Source organism: Malus domestica, chromosome 13 (assembly GCF_042453785.1).
Source record: "Malus domestica chromosome 13, GDT2T_hap1".
Classification (NCBI taxonomy): Eukaryota; Viridiplantae; Streptophyta; class Magnoliopsida; order Rosales; family Rosaceae; genus Malus; species Malus domestica.
The window spans coordinates 20,977,443-20,994,326 of NC_091673.1; the positions used below are offsets into that span (position 1 = coordinate 20,977,443).

Genomic DNA, 16,884 nt, shown 5'->3' on the forward strand with positions numbered 1-16,884 from the left:
GTCCATGTGTGGGCCGAATTAACTAGATGTCGTCTAAAACTGATACTTGATATAAGGTGGTGCTCAATCTGAAATGGTGCTCAACTAGAAGTAGCACATGTTGCGAGGCTGCCTGGCTTGTGGCTTATGTTGCCTTGGTTGGCTCGGCTTGTGGTGTTGAAGGTGAGGGAGTCACTTTTATAGAATAAGGGTTCGCTCCTCAATACAAAAATGATGGGCTAGAGTTGATGCTCGCAGCGAGGCGGTTGCTCAGCTGGCGGCGATGCTCTCTAATGATGGTAAGAGAGTCCCTTTTATAGAATAAGAGTTCGCTCCTCAATACATGAATAATGGGTGATCTCTAATGAAAGTAAGGGAGTCCCTTTTATAAAATAAGTATTCGTTCCTCAATACATAAATAATGGGTGCTCTCTAATGAAAGTGAGGGAGTCCCTTTTATAAAATAAGGGTTCGCTCCTCAATACATAAATAATGGGCTACGTCCCCCAAGTTTTTTTTTTTTATGAGGCCCAATATATGGTACATAGTGTAGTCCCCCAAGTCTTCAGTCAATAGAGTCTGTTGGCTGGAGACTTCAAATTGAATTCATGTATGGGCCGAAGTGGCGGTTGTTCGGAGGCGGTATTTGTATACCCTGCACTGAAGCTTTGTAGGTTAAGCTTTGCAAGTGAAGCTTTTGAAGCTGGAGCTTTGTAAATGAAGCTTTTGAAGTTGGAGCTCTGTAAATGAAGCTTTCAAAGCTGATTGACATGAGTGATGCTCTTGAATGTTTATGTTGATTGACATGAGTGATGCTCATGGATGTTGACATGACTGATGCTCATGAATGTTGGCATGAGTGATGCTCATGAATGTTGACATGAATGATGGTCATGAATGTTTATGTATGATTGACATGAGTGATGCTCATGTATAATTTTGGAGTACTGGACATACCTTTGATCACCTGGTTGGTGATAATAGTGGTAGGGTGCCGAATAATTTTGGAGTACTGGGCGTACTTTTGAGCACCTGGTTGGTGATAATAGCGGCAGGGTGCCGAATAAATTTGGAGTACTGGGAGTACTTTTGATCACCTAGTTGATGATAATAGCGGGACTGGCTCTTTTGGGCATATGGGTCTTCGCCCTCCACATAACATTCCAGCCCATTATTTTGGGCTTGCCCTTTTTTTTTTTTTTTTGATTATTATTACCCTTTTATGGGGTTATACAGATGTCTCCGAAAGATAAGAAAAATAAATTAGATCATTCAAAAATAAATCTGACCTTTTGCTCAATGGGTCACGCCCATAATTCCCTTTTCTGCATGCCATCACCACCATAATTATGTCTGCTTCTTTTTATCTTCTTTTGCTTTATGCTTTTGCTTTATGCTTTTCTTTTTCTCTTGCATGGTCCACGAGTCCACCACCAAGGCTCCATAATATTCTCCCACACTACACTTTGTGCTTTCTTTAATAGCCTTAAATTGTTGGTGGACTTGGTGCCGAGAAAATAATCCATTTTTTGGCACCACTATTTGCATTAATAGTTTGGCAGCCTTCGTAGTCTATGATGAACATCACAGCTATCATCTTCCTTTATTGTTGTCACTTTTTCTTTTCTCTTTTGGCAGATGGCAGACAGGGAGAATAATAGTAGACTTATTATTGAGGAAAAGCTTATCTTCATCAAGTCGCAATGAGTGTGTTTCTGATGATCAAGATCGTTCTCTGAGTCACACGCGTAGCAAGTTCAGCCTCGTTGACGTGCTTCCAGCAACCTGGCTTTCCGCCGTCCCAAGCGGCATCATCATCTCCTTGAGAACCACGTCTGGAGGTAGCAATAGAAGCAGCCTTGCCTTCTCGAAAACGTGCGCGCTGCTGAACTTTGGCGGTGAATTCATCATCGCCGCTGGATATGTTGAGCATGTCGACATCGAATTCGTCGTCGTCTTCCTCCATAACCGCAGTGTGACTCGTCCATCCCATAAAATCTGAAGCTCGACTGGCGAGCACGATGAGTGTGAATCCGATGCAACAGCTCAGCAGAAACTTGTCCAAGCAATCCGAAACATCTGCCATCAAACTCACAGACGGCTCTTCCGGCAGCGACCGTTAGGAAAAGGTATGGTTCTGCCGCTGCGTGACAACGTGCTCCCAGAGGACGGTAACGTCGTTGAAGTTGTCCACCATGCAGTCATTATTAGAGAGGCCGAAGGTGATGACGCTGGAGTTGAGGGCGCGCGTGAGGCTGAGGCGGGTGCTAGTGATGGAGACCGTGGAGCTGAGGTAGAGCTGCACGGCATTATAGAGCTCGTTGGTGTTGACGCCATCGATCTTCGTGTGTCGAAGTAGTAGTAGGAGGAGAACCAGTGGAAGATCTTGTTGAAGAGTTTGGCGAAGGCGTAGCGGAGCTCCGGTGGGAACACTGCTTGGAGGAGGCTCTGGCATAAGGCCAAAACGCATAGCAAAGAAGCTAAAGAGGTCCAATACTCCTTCATTTTTGGTGCGAAAATACTTGGGATTTTGAGTGATGGGTTTTGCTCAATTTATGGAGGGATGATGAGATTTTGAGAAATGGGTTTCGCACAATTTAGAGAAAAGTGATAGAATTTTGGAACTTCTGAGTATTTTTTAAATGGGGATTGCTGGATATAGAGAAAAGTAATGAACTATGGAGTTTTTTGGGTTTTTACAGATTTTGCAAATTCACGGTGGAGGTGAAAAAATGAAAGAAAACCCACATAGTTTTTCGTGTCGATTCCCACAGACGGCGCCAAATGTTGATGCACAAAATCGGAGGTCTTGGAACAACGTAAATCCAACCGTGAATCTGCAAGAAAGTAAAGAACACAAGATGTATTGTGGTTCACCCCAATGTTTGGGCTACGTCCACACTGATATTGTATTTCTCTGTTTGTGAGAGGATGGTGAGGGTGAGAGCTCTGTATGTGAGGATCAGAGCTCCGAATATGAGAGTGAGGGTGAGAGGGCTTTCCCTCATTGTGAGGGTGAGGAGGCCCTTTTATAGAATAAGGGCACCTCACTTATTACATATTTGCCCCCTCTATTTATTACGTAATTACATTTGAGTCCCCCGAGTATTTATACGAGGTTTAAATACAGAGGCCCTAAGTATGGTACAAACAGTTTTGAAAATTTATGGCATAATTATTTGATACTTTTGTCGGCACATACATTACGACCCATTAGAAACCTCCGCTATATCGGCCCAAAAGGAGAAGGAAGACTCTCATGTAGCCATTAAGAACGATTTGCATTAGATTAGGGCCAAATTGCACTAATCATTTATGTGGTTGGGAATTTGGTTGATAGCATCAAATTTCTTGTTCCACAAGGTAATATTAAAGCGGTGTTGTTCAATCTGTAGTTGTAGTAAATTGGCACATGTGCTTTGCTTGTATCAGATAAGTGGGTGAGGTTCATTCCAGTGATTAGACCAGAGTAGTACTATTTCTGCAGAATCAAGAAGTATCTAAAAGGCTTCGTGTTGAAAGTTTTAGAGTAAAATGGTAACGAAAGTTCAAATTCCGGTTGTGTAAAAGGATAGAAAATGATGGTCATACATATCAGTAACAAAAATACATAGCTCTTATGGGCAAATGATCCAATGCGAGCACATTTATGAAAAAATGGATTTACTGCTAAATTATCAAGGGATGATTTCCCGGATGAAAAAAATAAATAAATAAATTGTATTGACGTTAAGTAACATCAAGTTGTTGGACTTTTTAGTTGTTCAGAGATGAAAAATGGGATAGAACAGATCAGAAATGCTATACGAGAACAGGTGCATTGTTATTGGTGATATATATTCACAAGTTAAACAATTTACTAATTATAGGATACAGGTTGAACTACAATGCAATTTCCTAAGGACAAGTACAAAAATAGCTAGCAATTAGTTGGCTATTTTCTGTTGTGTCTTCAGGTAGGGCTATAAATTGACATGAAATCGACATGGAAGTTCATCAACTTTCAAACAAAAAGAAAATAACCAAGTGAAAAATTAAGATGGCTCGAAAATTGAATGCCCTGGCAGTGTTTTTGTTCTTATTGTCAACATCGAATGCCAAAGCTGAGTTAGGTGTGTTTGATGTTACAAGTGCAACATATGGTGCAAAGCCCGGGTCTGATATCACACAGCCTTTAGCCAAGGCTTGGACTGATGCATGCGCATCCCCAACGACGAGTAAGGTTGTTGTTCCGAGCGGGACATACAAGTTAACAGAAGCAAGTTTCAAAGGTCCTTGCAAGGCTCCTATTGAGATTCAAGTTCAAGGCAAATTACAGGCTCCAGCAGATGGCGGCAAACTTACCAAACCAGATACTTGGGTTGCTTTTGAGCATATTAATATGCTCACCATCTCCGGTGGTGGAACTTTTGATGGCCAAGGAGCACTCGCTTGGAAGCTAAATGACTGCAATAAAAACAAAGATTGCAAATCTATCGCCATTAATATGAGGTTCAACTTTGTTACCAATTCCACAATTCAAGACATAACTTCTCTCGATAGCAAGAATTTCCACGTCAACATTTTAGGGTGCCACAATGTCACATTCCAACATGTCAATGTCACAGCACCTGGAGAGAGCATAAATACGGATGGAATCCATATCGGGCGTTCAACTGGAATCAACATTACTGACGCACACATTGGAACTGGGGATGACTGTGTTTCCATTGGCGATGGAAGCAAAGAAATTACCGTAACTAGGGTTACTTGTGGACCAGGCCATGGCATAAGCGTTGGAAGTCTTGGAAGGTACCCGAACGAAGAACCTGTGGTTGGAATCAAAGTTAGGAACTGCACCTTGACTAATACATCCAACGGTGTGAGAATCAAGACATGGCCTGCTTCTCCTTCAGATGGTATTGCATCAGATATGCACTTTGAAGATATTATAGTGGTCAACGTCAGCAACCCTATCCTCATAGACCAACAGTACTGCCCGTGGAATCAATGTAAACAGAACATTCCGTCAAAAGTGAAGATCAGCAACGTCAGCTTCAAGAACATTAAGGGCTCATCTGCAACACCATTTGCAATCCAAATTATATGCAGCAAGGGCTTACCGTGTGAGAATGTGGAATTGTCTGACATTGATCTCACCTACAGCGGAAACAAAGGCACTCTTAACTCTCAATGTTCTAATGTGAAGCCCACCATTACTCGCGTGCTAAAAGCTCTTGCATGCGCTACCTCTTCGTGATCGAACATGTGGAAAATTATTTTATGATCTTGTACTACATGTATCCATATTTTATTTTTCTTCGGTCAAATACCTGCATTTGTTTTGAAAACAAAAATACTAAAATATTGTCCTAAGATTGCATTAGTTTATACTCCATATACTTTTCTTGGCATCCAAGCCACTAGGATGACATCAATGGGGCGTTCATTTTTCTCATGGACAGTTGATTGCATCGGTTTCTACTCCATATACTTTTCTTGGCATCCAAGCCACTAGGATGACATCAATAGGGCATTCGTTTTCCCATGGACATTTGATTGAATCATTTTGTTAAAGTGTATTTAACCAAAAATATTTCCAAATATCTGAGCTAAATTTTCCTCTCACTATCTAACTATACGGGCTTCAAATATATATAATAATATGTGCCTTACATCGTCCTACTCGAATGAGCTAATATCATGAACAACACCATGCCTGAACAGTAATGTTATGCTTGTCATGAATAATGATATGCTACAACGACTGGGAACAATGAATCTACTATAGTGTTTCTTGTAAATCGTCTCAATTCTATTGTGTATTGTTTGCCTTTATTGTTCATGTTTTACCTAAATGGCTCAATAAAATCGTAGTGTTGTTATGCATCTTCCTGGATCAAAGATGTAGATAATTGATATTTGGGTCACTGATCATGTAACTTGACTCTAGAGTCTTTGATGAGTTACGTGATAATGTTTGTGATCCATATTAGTGCAAATAAAGCACTTTTACCTGTGAAGGGTTAAGGCACACACTCTCTCTCTTACTCCGACCTTATCACTGGTCTATGCTCTACTTGTTCTTAATGTTAAGTGCATTTTTTGTCAGTAGGAAAACTACTAGATACCTTATATTGTTCTGCTCACTTCTACTGCACATATTATTATTTTCAAGACCTTAAAACTCATAAGATAATTGGTCGTGGTAAAGAAATGGGGGTTTCTACATGTTGATTGTGGCATCGACGTTTAGGACATCTATCCTTCAGTTATATGAAGCATCTATTTCATTTTTTGTATCGCACTTGTAGTGATTCAGAGTTCAAGTGTGAAACATGTGTTCATGGCCAAAAGTCATTGTACTTCCTTTCCAATAAGTGATTCTAAAGCTACTTTGCTATTTGATTTGTTACATTCTGATGGGTGGGGTCCGACGAAGGTTACTTCTAATGGATTTCATTGATTTGCTACTTTATTGATGACTATACTCGATTAACTTGGGTGTTCTTGATGAATAATAAAAGTGATGTCCTTTGCTTCTTCAAGAATTTTGTGCAATGGTGTCTACTCAGTTTCAGACTAAAGTTAAGGTTTTCAAGTCTAATAATGGATGAGAGTATGTAAATCACATTTTCACATGTTTCTTTCAAGATCAAAATATTATTCACCAGACGACTACTATGTTTACACCCTCAACAAAATGGTGTGTATGACAGAAGAATTGTCAAGTAATTAAGGTTGCTCGGTCCATGATGTTAGATAAGTGTGTTCCTAACCATTTTTTGTGTCATGCTATTTAGGCTATTGTGTATTTAATCAAACGTGTTCTAAGTAGGGTTCTGGATTTTCAGACATTGCTTGGGTGTGTGTCATATGTGAATGTCTACTCTCATCAGCAGTAAACTTTATGTGTGGTCTCTGATGTGTGTTTATTAGGTATGCTAATAATCAGAAAGGTTATAAGTGTTATCATCCTCCGACTTAGAAAACTTTTACTACCATGGATGTTACCTTCCACGAGGAAGTTTCGGATTTTGTGAAACCCTCTTCCAACTCCCTACTTCAGGGGGAAATGGGGAATGAAGTGCAAAGTCAAATAGATGATGTGGATGATGTGTTACAATACCCAATTGGAGACAGAACTTGTTCTGCTGTGTGATACCGTCCAGTGGCCACATATAGCAACTGATCGACTGTCATTCCCGAAGCTTTGTTTGCTGATGACCGGTCAAGTGCGTCCAACGGCCAATTGTCCATATGTGATACCACGAGTCTAGTTTCTTTGTCTATAGATGACTAGTTGCTTGCTACTAGTATGTCTGATGAGTTGTATAGATCTGGTACATCTGTTGAGTGGCTTGTTGAAGGTTCGTCCAATGAAGATTCTTTTAATGGTTTGGTACAAGATGGTGACACACATAAGGTAAATTCTAACAATTCTTCTATTTATCAGTTGCTTTTACAAGCTAATTGTGGAAAACCTAAAGTACAATATGAGCCTCATATGCATGCCAAAGCTAAGTATCCAATCAACAATTATGTGTCTACTCATCGTTTGTCCAAACCATATACATCCTACATATGTTAGCTATCCAGTGTATATGTTCCAACAAAATTGCAAGATGTTTTGTCTAACCCTAAATGGGTTAGTGCCATAAATGTTGAGATGGAAGCTTTGGAAAACAATTCCACTTGGGATTTAGTTCAAGAACATTAAGGGCTCATCTGCCACACCACTTGCAGTCCAAATTGTATGCAGCAAGGGCTTACCGTGTGAGAATGTGGAATTGTCTAACATTGATCTCACCTACAGCGGCAACAAATACCCTCTTACCTCTCAATGTTCTAACGTGAAGCCCACCATTACTCGCGTGCCAAATGCTCTTGCATGTGCTACCTCTTCTTGATCAAACAAGTAGAAAATTCTTTTATTCTTTTGTGATCTTGTACTAAATGTATGGATAATTTTTCTTTTTTTCTTCGGTCAAATACCTGCATTTGTTATGAAAAAAGAAAAATATTAATATATTGTCCTGAGATTGCATTGTACTCCATATACTTTTCTTGGCATCCAAGCCACTAGGATGACTTCAATGGGGGGCATTCCCTTTTTCCATGGACAGTTGATTAAATCGTTTTTGTTAGAGCGCTTAACAAAAAAAAAATTTCCAAATATCTGAAGCTAGGCTAACTTTTCCCCTCACTGTCTAACCGTACAAACTAAAAATTTCTACTCCATAATAATGCATGTCTTGCAGAGTCCTACTTGGAGGAGCTAATATCGCCTTAAAAAGTTCTTTAATATATAAATTTTCATGTGCTATTTCTTTTATTTCAATAAGTATTAAGTTATATATTCGGTTGGACCTAAATGATTTTAAGAAATTATTAACATTTAGCAAGGTTATTATTTTAATACACTAGCCTAAGTCGGGACTCAATCCTCTTTTCCCACTTACTTTTTTTTAATATAAAAAAATTAACGGCAGTTTTTTGACCTTGTATAGAGTGACCTCTAAGCCCCCATAAAAAGATAAAAGACGTCCTGGAATCAATTTTTGTCAGAAAACTAGTTGAGGCACATCATTACTAGCCACTATGTTCACCCCTTCCTCCTAGCATAAATAATCGTTTGTTAAAAATAACATAAAAACAGAGGGTGGGTGGGGGGGAATTTAGTTGTAAGAACACAATTCACACCTGAATTTGAACGAAAAATAGAATTTCGAAGACCACAATGCAATTTCTAAACTCCGAAAATTAAGCATAATAGTAATATCTAGAACAAAACAACATCCACTTAAGTTTGCACAACACATCGACAAGACGAAACAAAATTTAGTCAAATTTCAGGAAAAACCTGCCTTCTAATAACAAAAACAACCACAACTCATCATATATCTGTCCTATTCAAAAGCCCAGAGAGCAACATTCAGACGATGGCATTAGCAGCACTTGCAATCCTAGGCCAGAGATCAGCACACTCCTTTCCGATCGGACCAGTAATAGCAGACCCTAAACAAACACAAAGAGCAACCGATAAGAAAAGGCGACTAAATTAACCTATCTAAGGGTTACGAACTTTATAACTTTATGATTTGGGATGTACCTTTCATTTCTCCCTTCGGATTCACAATAACACCAGCATTATCTGCAGATAAAGCAAGCAGTTTCAGTAAGACACGGTGGTAGACAATGAAATGCACACGAGCGTGTTTTATAAACATTATCAGCAGTTAAAAAAGCTACGAAGAAGCTAACAAAATGTGCATTCACATTAACAGATATGTAGGGACCAGATGTAACAGATGTGAGCATGTAAAGCAAGGTACACCTGTAACGATGGGCACTTTCAATTTTCCAGACGTGTAACAGCATCAACTACCAAATAAAGAGGATACTTGACTTCTGTCTGGTTATCTTATAGCTATGATTAAAAGCTATTGGGACTAAACAAACAATGCCACCCACACAATATGTATGATAATCATACTAAACTATAACCAGTCAAGTTCTACAAACATTAATCAATTTCAATGGCAAAACAGATATGTAGGGACCAGATGTAACAGATGTGAACACATAAAGCAAGGTACACCTGTAACGATGGGCACTTTCGATTTTCCAAACGTGTAACAGTATCAGCCACCGTTTAAAGAGGATACTTGACTTCTGTCTGGTTATCTAATATTTTAAAACATTAATGGAACTAAACAAACATTCCCACGCACAATACAAAATGTAGGATAATCATACTACGCTATACCTAATCAAATTATGTAGTGCCCAAATGGAGCAAATGTGAGCATAAATGCAAGCACACCTGCAACGATGGGCACTATTAATTTTCCAGAAGTGAAACAGCATCAATCACCACATAAATAGGACACTTGACTTATGTCTGGTCATCCTAAATATGCATTTCAACTTAATAAGTGACCACAAACGTACAATGGTGCAACATCAAGGGTAGAATAAATGTCTAATATAAAAAACATGTATCAAATGGCGTAAGACAAGATTCCATACAGAAGAGAATCCACTCAAAAAATATTGGACAGACAGTAATCATTGATGTAACTGGTATTAGGAAGCATCAAATCATCTTCACACAGAACTCCACCGGAGTTACAGTTTCTGATAGCGTATTAGTCATCAAAATTAAAATTAGTTATAACAAATTCAGACAACACTTAATGATAAATAACTACCAAACAAAGAGCTCTAAAATGCAGTAAAATCCAAAGAATAATCACCAGCAACATAATGTCAAGACCCACTGTTCTGATCGGATAAAGAAACATAGTATGCACCCCTAGTAAATTTTTCTATCACTTGATCCAACAACAGAACAAACCAGCAAGAAAAATAAAATCAGAAACATTATGAGAAATTACTTTAGAAAATAATATTCACCTTCAAAGTACATGAAGACACCATCCTTTCGGCGCCATGGCTTGCGCTGCCTCACAATGACAGCAGGCAGGACCTTCTTCCTGAGGTCAGGCTTTCCCTTCTTGACAGTGGCCATGACCATGTCACCAACGCAAGCAGATGGCAACCTGTTCAAACGACCCTTGATCCCCTTCACGGAAATGATGTAAAGATTCTTAGCTCCGGTGTTATCGGCACAGTTCACAGTGGCTGCAACTGGAAGACCCAGTGACATCCTAAACTTGTTTCCAGCGGACCCTCCACGCCCTAACCAAAAATATCAACTTCAGAACCATATCATACTAAATAATCAAATACCCACATTTTCGATCTTCTATTCATATGTTTCGCCACACAGGAAAATATAAAATTTCTCTTAGAGCAATCTTACCCACAATCAGTCCAAACTGGGATTTTTTAACATTTCAATGACCAATCCGATACATATCAACGGAAATCAACATCGCAAATGTTCAATCGAAGTAATAAACATTTCATTTTTCCTAGGATAGCTCAAGAATCAGCAACTACGAAGTTAAAATTGATCAATGGCAAACAAATACAAATCGTTGAATTGAATGCATCGACTAAATTTTCCTAGGAACCAAACAGAAAACTAAGCAAAGAGAGATTATCATAAAATGGAAGAGAGAAGGCGGCGAAGAACTAACCTCGCTTCGACATCTTGGCTGCTGCGGAAACGGGACTGAGAGAGCGATTAGGGTTTAGGAGATGTATATATAGAGAGAGAGAGGCGTAGGGTTTTCTGCCGGGTAACACTTTGTCAGATTACCATTCGGTCCATACTCTTTTGTTAAAATACCAGATATGCCGTGGGCCTCTTGAACATTGTTGTGGCCTCTCTTATAAATGGGCTTTTGGCAAGGTTTTATTTCTCCTCCTCCTCCTCCTTGTTCTGCAGAGGACATCGTGTGTGTGTGGAGGGGGGACCCAACGTTCCATTTTAGTCTATTGTGAGGTTAAACTCAACCCTCTTTCCTTTAGTGTAAAAAAATATCATTTGTCCAAAACAGTGAATGGTCCAACAAAAAAAAAAGAAACTGTTAAGAAAACTTGTATCTACTAATAGTTTTGCGTAACAACCAAGCATGGTGAAATAGACCTTATATATACATCCCGGTCTTTCCCTATTAGAGCATTTCCACCGGTTGGTCCTAGATCTTTGGGGCTGCTTTTTCCAAAGGAAATGTAGTTAGCTTACGTTTTTTTAAAAGACATTGGGAAAAAATAACCACTTTTGATTGTCTTTGAAAAAGAACCACTTTCACATTGTTTCAAAAATTGAAAACGAAACAAAGTGAAGCGCTTCGAAAAGTACTTGTAGTTCTACGAATGCACCACCACGTCAGTTATTCCAATACATCTGTTTGGCAAACATAAAATTCACGATCAATGTTGAATCAATGAATTGAAGCGTCTGATGATCATCAGCTGGCTGCCGGTCTAAAACACACCAAACAATGTTAGTGATTATGTTCAATGACAATCTATCATGCCTGTTTCTGACTTCTCACTAGTACTGCAGAAAATGATTTTCTCAGCGATAACATTATAAAACCGTAGAGGAAAAAATGTCTCACTGAAATTTCTAGTCGGTAATATAAACCACAATTAAACGCATATGGCTGATCAACGATCCAGACATATAACAGCAATCCAGAATTCTTGACCTGCTTCTATGTATAAACACTACAAGCCAAATCACCATGAGCGGCCTGGTCCATAGTTAGAGCCAATTGGCGTGTTTTTCGCTTTTAACTTGTGATTTTGAAGAGGGCTACTGAGATTCTTTTGTTTCAATCTCTATCACTCTCTACATTTAAAGTGAGACAACTAGTTTTGAGTATATGATGCATACCTAGTGGGTGAAAAAACTGTTTTACATGAGAATCTGATACATCAAATGCAAGCTCTTTGACTAAAACATGTCCTGACGAAAACAAGCACCAGAAGGAAGAAAGATGAAAGAAACTTACTTTGTGAGCACCAGAATGATGCATTCCATGTAAGAAGATGGTCTTGAACGAACTAGTGGCGACCGGAGCAAGGAAGTTAAGACCACAGTTCCATAGAAAATGAAAATTCAAAATTAAATCCCAGTTGAGATTGGCTTCAAGATGATTTGCCATCACTTCAATTAATATCACAACCTCGTACATTCAATAAAAAGGAGCAGATTACAAGGATTTGTGGCCTAAAAACCAAGGACTAAATCCCAACCAATGCCAACTAACCTAGAATCAGAAAACTGTCTGATATCACTATATCACGCTAACTGAAAACCATAAAACTTAATAGAAATCATCTCAATCCTAAATACATCTGTATTGTAAATTACCGACTGCTGTGTAAAGTAAAAGTTATAAAAACTACATAATTTTCAAACCCTGGACTTTGGTACTTAAAACGCCTGTACATTTGGGTCGGAGGGCTGGACTCTGTGCATGGATAATCGCTACTGCAATTGCGAAAGACTGCAGAGTTGACAGAGATGGTTGAAAATGAACAAAATACAAACCATCATGGACATTCAACATCCTCCATGCAGGAGGACCATGCTCTGAACCCTGAAGAATTGAAATGAAGGATAAGCATCTTAGTGCATAATTCAGATTATTACATAGTTGCTCAAAAGTTAAAAGTAGGACAGAAATAGCATGAATAGATGTTGGTATGTGACAAGTTCGGGAAATCTTTTCACCATCAGCTAACATGGTGTGGCTTCGAAGAGACCATAGATAGCAATAGCATAGCATCACACGGAAATAGTAAATACCAAGTTTCAGTTCCCATCATGTATTTCATAAAAGCATTTCATTCTTCTTTTTCAAGTCAAAATACAATATCGCAGGATCTATCTTATGCCCAAAACAATATCATTTTCTCAAATTGCATTACCTTTTCAAATTATTAGGTCTATCATGAGAAACTGAAAGACAACTAGAACCGGAAAAGTAACTTATCAGATTAAAGACCGGATTCACAAAAATTATCAACATATATGGATGAACAGATGAAGTCAATTTTAATACTAGCTCAATAAATGATCTATCTCACATTGTAATAAACAAAAAGAGAGGGGGGGGGGGGGGAAAGGGAAAGTGAGGAGATAGGAGATTGGCGTACCATTCTATTTAACTCGAATGACTTGCACTCCTCCTGAATGTCAGACTGAGGCAAAATGTCTTCTTTGCTTGATTTGGTTTTGAGTACTGTGAGCGGGCACCCCAGATCCCAACCTCCACAGTCACACTGTCCACCAGATCTCCATCTTTCAGTAAGACTTGAAGGACCACCATTTCTGGTCCTTGGCCCACTGTGAATTCCTGCTGGGACTAGGACATCCATACTGGTAGAGAAATCACTATTATTACAACAACATTTGATAGGTACTGAAGCCTCCACAGAGTTACTGATTTTCTTATTCCCAACTTTCTTCAGAAATTTCAAACCCCAACCTCCAGCTTCCTCCTTTCGATCATCAGGGAGATGGTCTTTCACAACAATGGAAGCCAATTCGAAATTTGGAGGGAGATGATCTTCTAACAAGCTAGGCACACCTAGAGCATCTTGATTGTTGCCTGTATCAAGGCATGGCTCCTGAGAAGGATTTTCAATTATGGAACACGGTCCACTCAATTTGGGGATGGTTCTTTGTTTGGATGAGTGAGTTGTCCTGAACGCCTCAACCACCTTTTTTGATAACCCCTTGCTCTTCCTGAGGTTATGGCTAGAAGCTTGTATCTCAATACCACCACCAAACAAAACAAATTCAGTCTCCATGATCTTTGAATTGTTTGGGCAGAGGGAGACCAAATTATTGACTTTCATCTTACCAACAAGTTGCGACTCACTATCACGAATCTCATGGTCCTTTTGCCCACCCTTTCCTGAATGAAACAAATATATATAGTCCAGAGTCTTATCCTCTTCAGACTCGACTTTCCACAAGTTGGCTACATAGACCTCCCTTTGTTCATCCGTGGAGAAAACAAAATGAGGATTCCCTCCCTTCCAAGTGCATTGAAGCATTCCCCGAGAGACAGTGGCGAGAGCAGAAGCAGAAGATTGATCAGATGACGCTGAGTTTGTGCTGCAGATAGAAGCAAGTCTTTTGTGGCCGGCATCAAATTCATTTTTATGGCTTCCCTTAATTGGTTTTTCCTTTTCTAGCATCGGTGACGAAGAGAAACTAAATCCGCCAGGTGAGTCTGTGTAATCATAGCATATCGAGCCTTTGTCATTATTGCAGTCTATTCTTCTCAAGTCTGTATTGCCACCTAAGGGCCCAAATTGGTGAAACAAAGGGCTCTTTAATATGTTTGTCATACTCTTGCTCCCCATAACTCTACCTACAATCCACTGTCCGGAAGGGCTTATTACTACACTCCCACCTCCAGCTTCCAATGGACATTCAATCACGAATCTAGCAGAACTACATGTATCTCCACTTCTAATTTCAGCAACATTCAAGCGCTCGTGTAAAGCACTGATCTTTGAAGAGCTCAATTTCACAGCTGAATTACATCGAGCTACTTTGGATGCACTAATATGAATCAATTCCATGCATTTACGACGAAATTTTTCATCTAAGCTCAGTATATGCTTTGGAATCCTACAGTCAAAGCTGATACCACTTTGAAACAAGGAACCTTTTATGCAACATTTACTAATTTGCGAACGCTTGACATTTGAAACTAGTGCGTGCTGTGGATTTGACCAAGTGACCAACCTTTTCAATTTTGAGCCAGACGAATTTAAAGTACCTTCTCCTGATAATTCCCGCTCCTCGCTCACTCTATGCAATGAATCCTCTTGTCCCGCGTGGTATTTCTGAGCATCTACAAATTTATCATCCATCTGCCGACCCCAATCAAATAGCACACATCAATGGCAGATAAACCTTTCTCTATGTCCTGCCTCGAACTGTATTACATAGGTTGGTTGGTGGACCGCACTATATAACAGCTCTCGGTCCAAGTCTTATCTTACAAGAAAACCTGAACACAAACACACAAGCGGTAAGCATAAGCTATCAATTTGCAAAAGTAAGAAGAAATCAATTGGAAATTCGGAAGTTTTTCAAAAGCCAATATATCTGCATATCAAGCAAATTATCATCAACTCAGAAACTTTGGAAATAAATCCAGAAATTGAAGGAAGTTGCCAAATACCATGCTTGGGATGGGATATTGTTTTCATAATCTGAAATTTGAAGCATAAGGCTCCAGCACAATCTTAGAAAATAAGCTTGGAGATTTTTATTTATTTATTTGTTATGCAATCAACACCCACAACTTTCTCCCTACTCCAAAACAGTAAAAAAGCAAGAAACACCACATATGGAAATACAAAAAGCAAAAATTACCACCTACTTAATCTCACCAACCCAACAATTTACCTTCTAATTCAATCAAAACAAAAATACTAAACTCCTGAATTGCAGCTGTTCATAGTTTAATTTCTCTTTATCTCTGCCCAGAACAGTACACTTTCTCTAAGAACTGAGGAGGAAGAAGACAGAAGACTAAAGAAAGATTCAATCTTTACACATCTTACCTCCATACAAACAAAACCCAGAAAGGAAATTAAAAATAATATTACAAAAATCACAATTAAAGCCTCAAAGTTGCCTATTATTAAAATAAAAAAAAGTCACCAAGTGGCCATACAACATAATTGACCGACTCCTGACACTCCAAGAAAAAGTTCAACCCATTTATAAAATATACAATAAAAAAACTAGAAGAACAATTTTTCTCTCTTACCTGATGAATTGGATCCGAGGAGAACCGAGCAGCACAGAAATCAAATGCGCACAGATTAGCAAACACCCAAAAGGACTGATAAAAAAAGCAGCTTTTTTGCAACACATTAGCAACTAGTGGCGATAGCGTCTTCTCTCCAACTAGCTGCGTTCCCGTTTTCGGGTCTAAAAGGTGAAAGAATAACCAACTATGCACATGGAAAAGCAGAGACAACCAAGAGCCACCACCACCGCCACTAATGCTCTCACACGTCTCACACAACACTAGGTTCCGAATCCTCTTCTTTTTTTTCAACAAAAATGGCCCAACTGTTTTAGGCAACCATAGAAGAAAGAAAGAAGGAAATGGTGGGCGTGGGTGGAAAAAACTGAACTTTTTCTATGTTTTCGTTTTGGGGTATGAAAATAAAATTACAACTGAAAAGGGTTTCATGTGTAAGCCACGTTTTCTGGGTTGAATTTTGGTACTTGTTTGAGTTCTTCCCCAAAGTCCCGGGTTTTCAACTAGGTGGGAGGACCCACTCCATATTCTTGCATTTTCTAGGCCGCTACGTTGACAAAAATAGATGCTTAGATCATCCTAGTGAAGGGATTTGTATGTGGAAAAATGGTGGATATAACCTAGAACTTACGAATTTTTAAGGATCTATAAAAGAACTTCTTTTAATGAGGGGCTATTTACTAAACAAAATTAAATTTAA

The 16,884-nt window shown here is 39.0% G+C and overlaps 3 protein-coding genes across 5 annotated transcripts; 1 reads left to right on the top strand and 2 right to left on the bottom strand.

The window, feature by feature from the left end:
• Positions 1-4,018: 4,018 nt before the first annotated feature.
• Positions 4,019-5,218, top strand: LOC114820755 (exopolygalacturonase-like). The gene has a single exon (XM_029092020.2). It carries the CDS (start codon positions 4,019-4,021, stop codon positions 5,216-5,218), a length of 1,200 nt encoding a protein of 399 aa, XP_028947853.2.
• Positions 5,219-8,704: 3,486 nt separating this feature from the next.
• Positions 8,705-11,859, bottom strand: LOC114820322 (large ribosomal subunit protein uL14x/uL14z/uL14y). Its single transcript, XM_029090882.2, has 4 exons — positions 11,067-11,859; positions 10,378-10,662; positions 9,071-9,112; positions 8,705-8,976 (listed from the first exon to the last, which is right to left on the bottom strand). The coding sequence occupies exons 1-4, from the start codon at positions 11,077-11,079 to the stop codon at positions 8,894-8,896; spliced, it is 423 nt and encodes a 140-aa protein (XP_028946715.1). The 5' UTR covers positions 11,080-11,859; the 3' UTR covers positions 8,705-8,893.
• A 663-nt stretch (positions 11,860-12,522) lies between these two features.
• LOC114820320 (uncharacterized) lies at positions 12,523-16,646 on the bottom strand. 3 transcript variants are annotated; one of them, XM_029090879.2, is made up of 3 exons: positions 16,185-16,646; positions 13,543-15,416; positions 12,523-12,983 (listed from the first exon to the last, which is right to left on the bottom strand). In XM_029090879.2, exons 2-3 carry the CDS (start codon positions 15,274-15,276, stop codon positions 12,786-12,788), a joined length of 1,932 nt encoding a protein of 643 aa, XP_028946712.2. In that variant the 5' UTR covers positions 15,277-15,416; positions 16,185-16,646; the 3' UTR covers positions 12,523-12,785. The 3 variants fall into 3 exon arrangements, with proteins under 3 accessions (XP_028946712.2, XP_028946713.2, XP_028946714.2); XM_029090880.2 differs by lacking the exon at positions 16,185-16,646 and adding an exon at positions 15,818-16,097; XM_029090881.2 differs by lacking the exon at positions 16,185-16,646 and adding an exon at positions 15,591-15,721.
• Positions 16,647-16,884: the final 238 nt, after the last annotated feature.

Coding starts and splice junctions, on each gene's coding strand:
- LOC114820322 (XM_029090882.2), bottom strand. Junction 9,113..10,377: donor TGTCTTCATGTACTTTGAAG/GTGAATATTATT, acceptor CTTTATCTGCAG/ATAATGCTGGTGTTATTGTG. Junction 8,977..9,070: donor TCCGAAGGGAGAAATGAAAG/GTACATCCCAAA, acceptor GTGTTTGTTTAG/GGTCTGCTATTACTGGTCCG.
- LOC114820320 (XM_029090879.2), bottom strand. CDS start 15,276: ATGGATGATAAATTTGTAGATGCTCAGAAATACCACGCGGGACAAGAG. Junction 12,984..13,542: donor CATTCGAGTTAAATAGAATG/GTACGCCAATCT, acceptor TCAATTCTTCAG/GGTTCAGAGCATGGTCCTCC.
- LOC114820755 (XM_029092020.2), top strand. CDS start 4,019: ATGGCTCGAAAATTGAATGCCCTGGCAGTGTTTTTGTTCTTATTGTCA.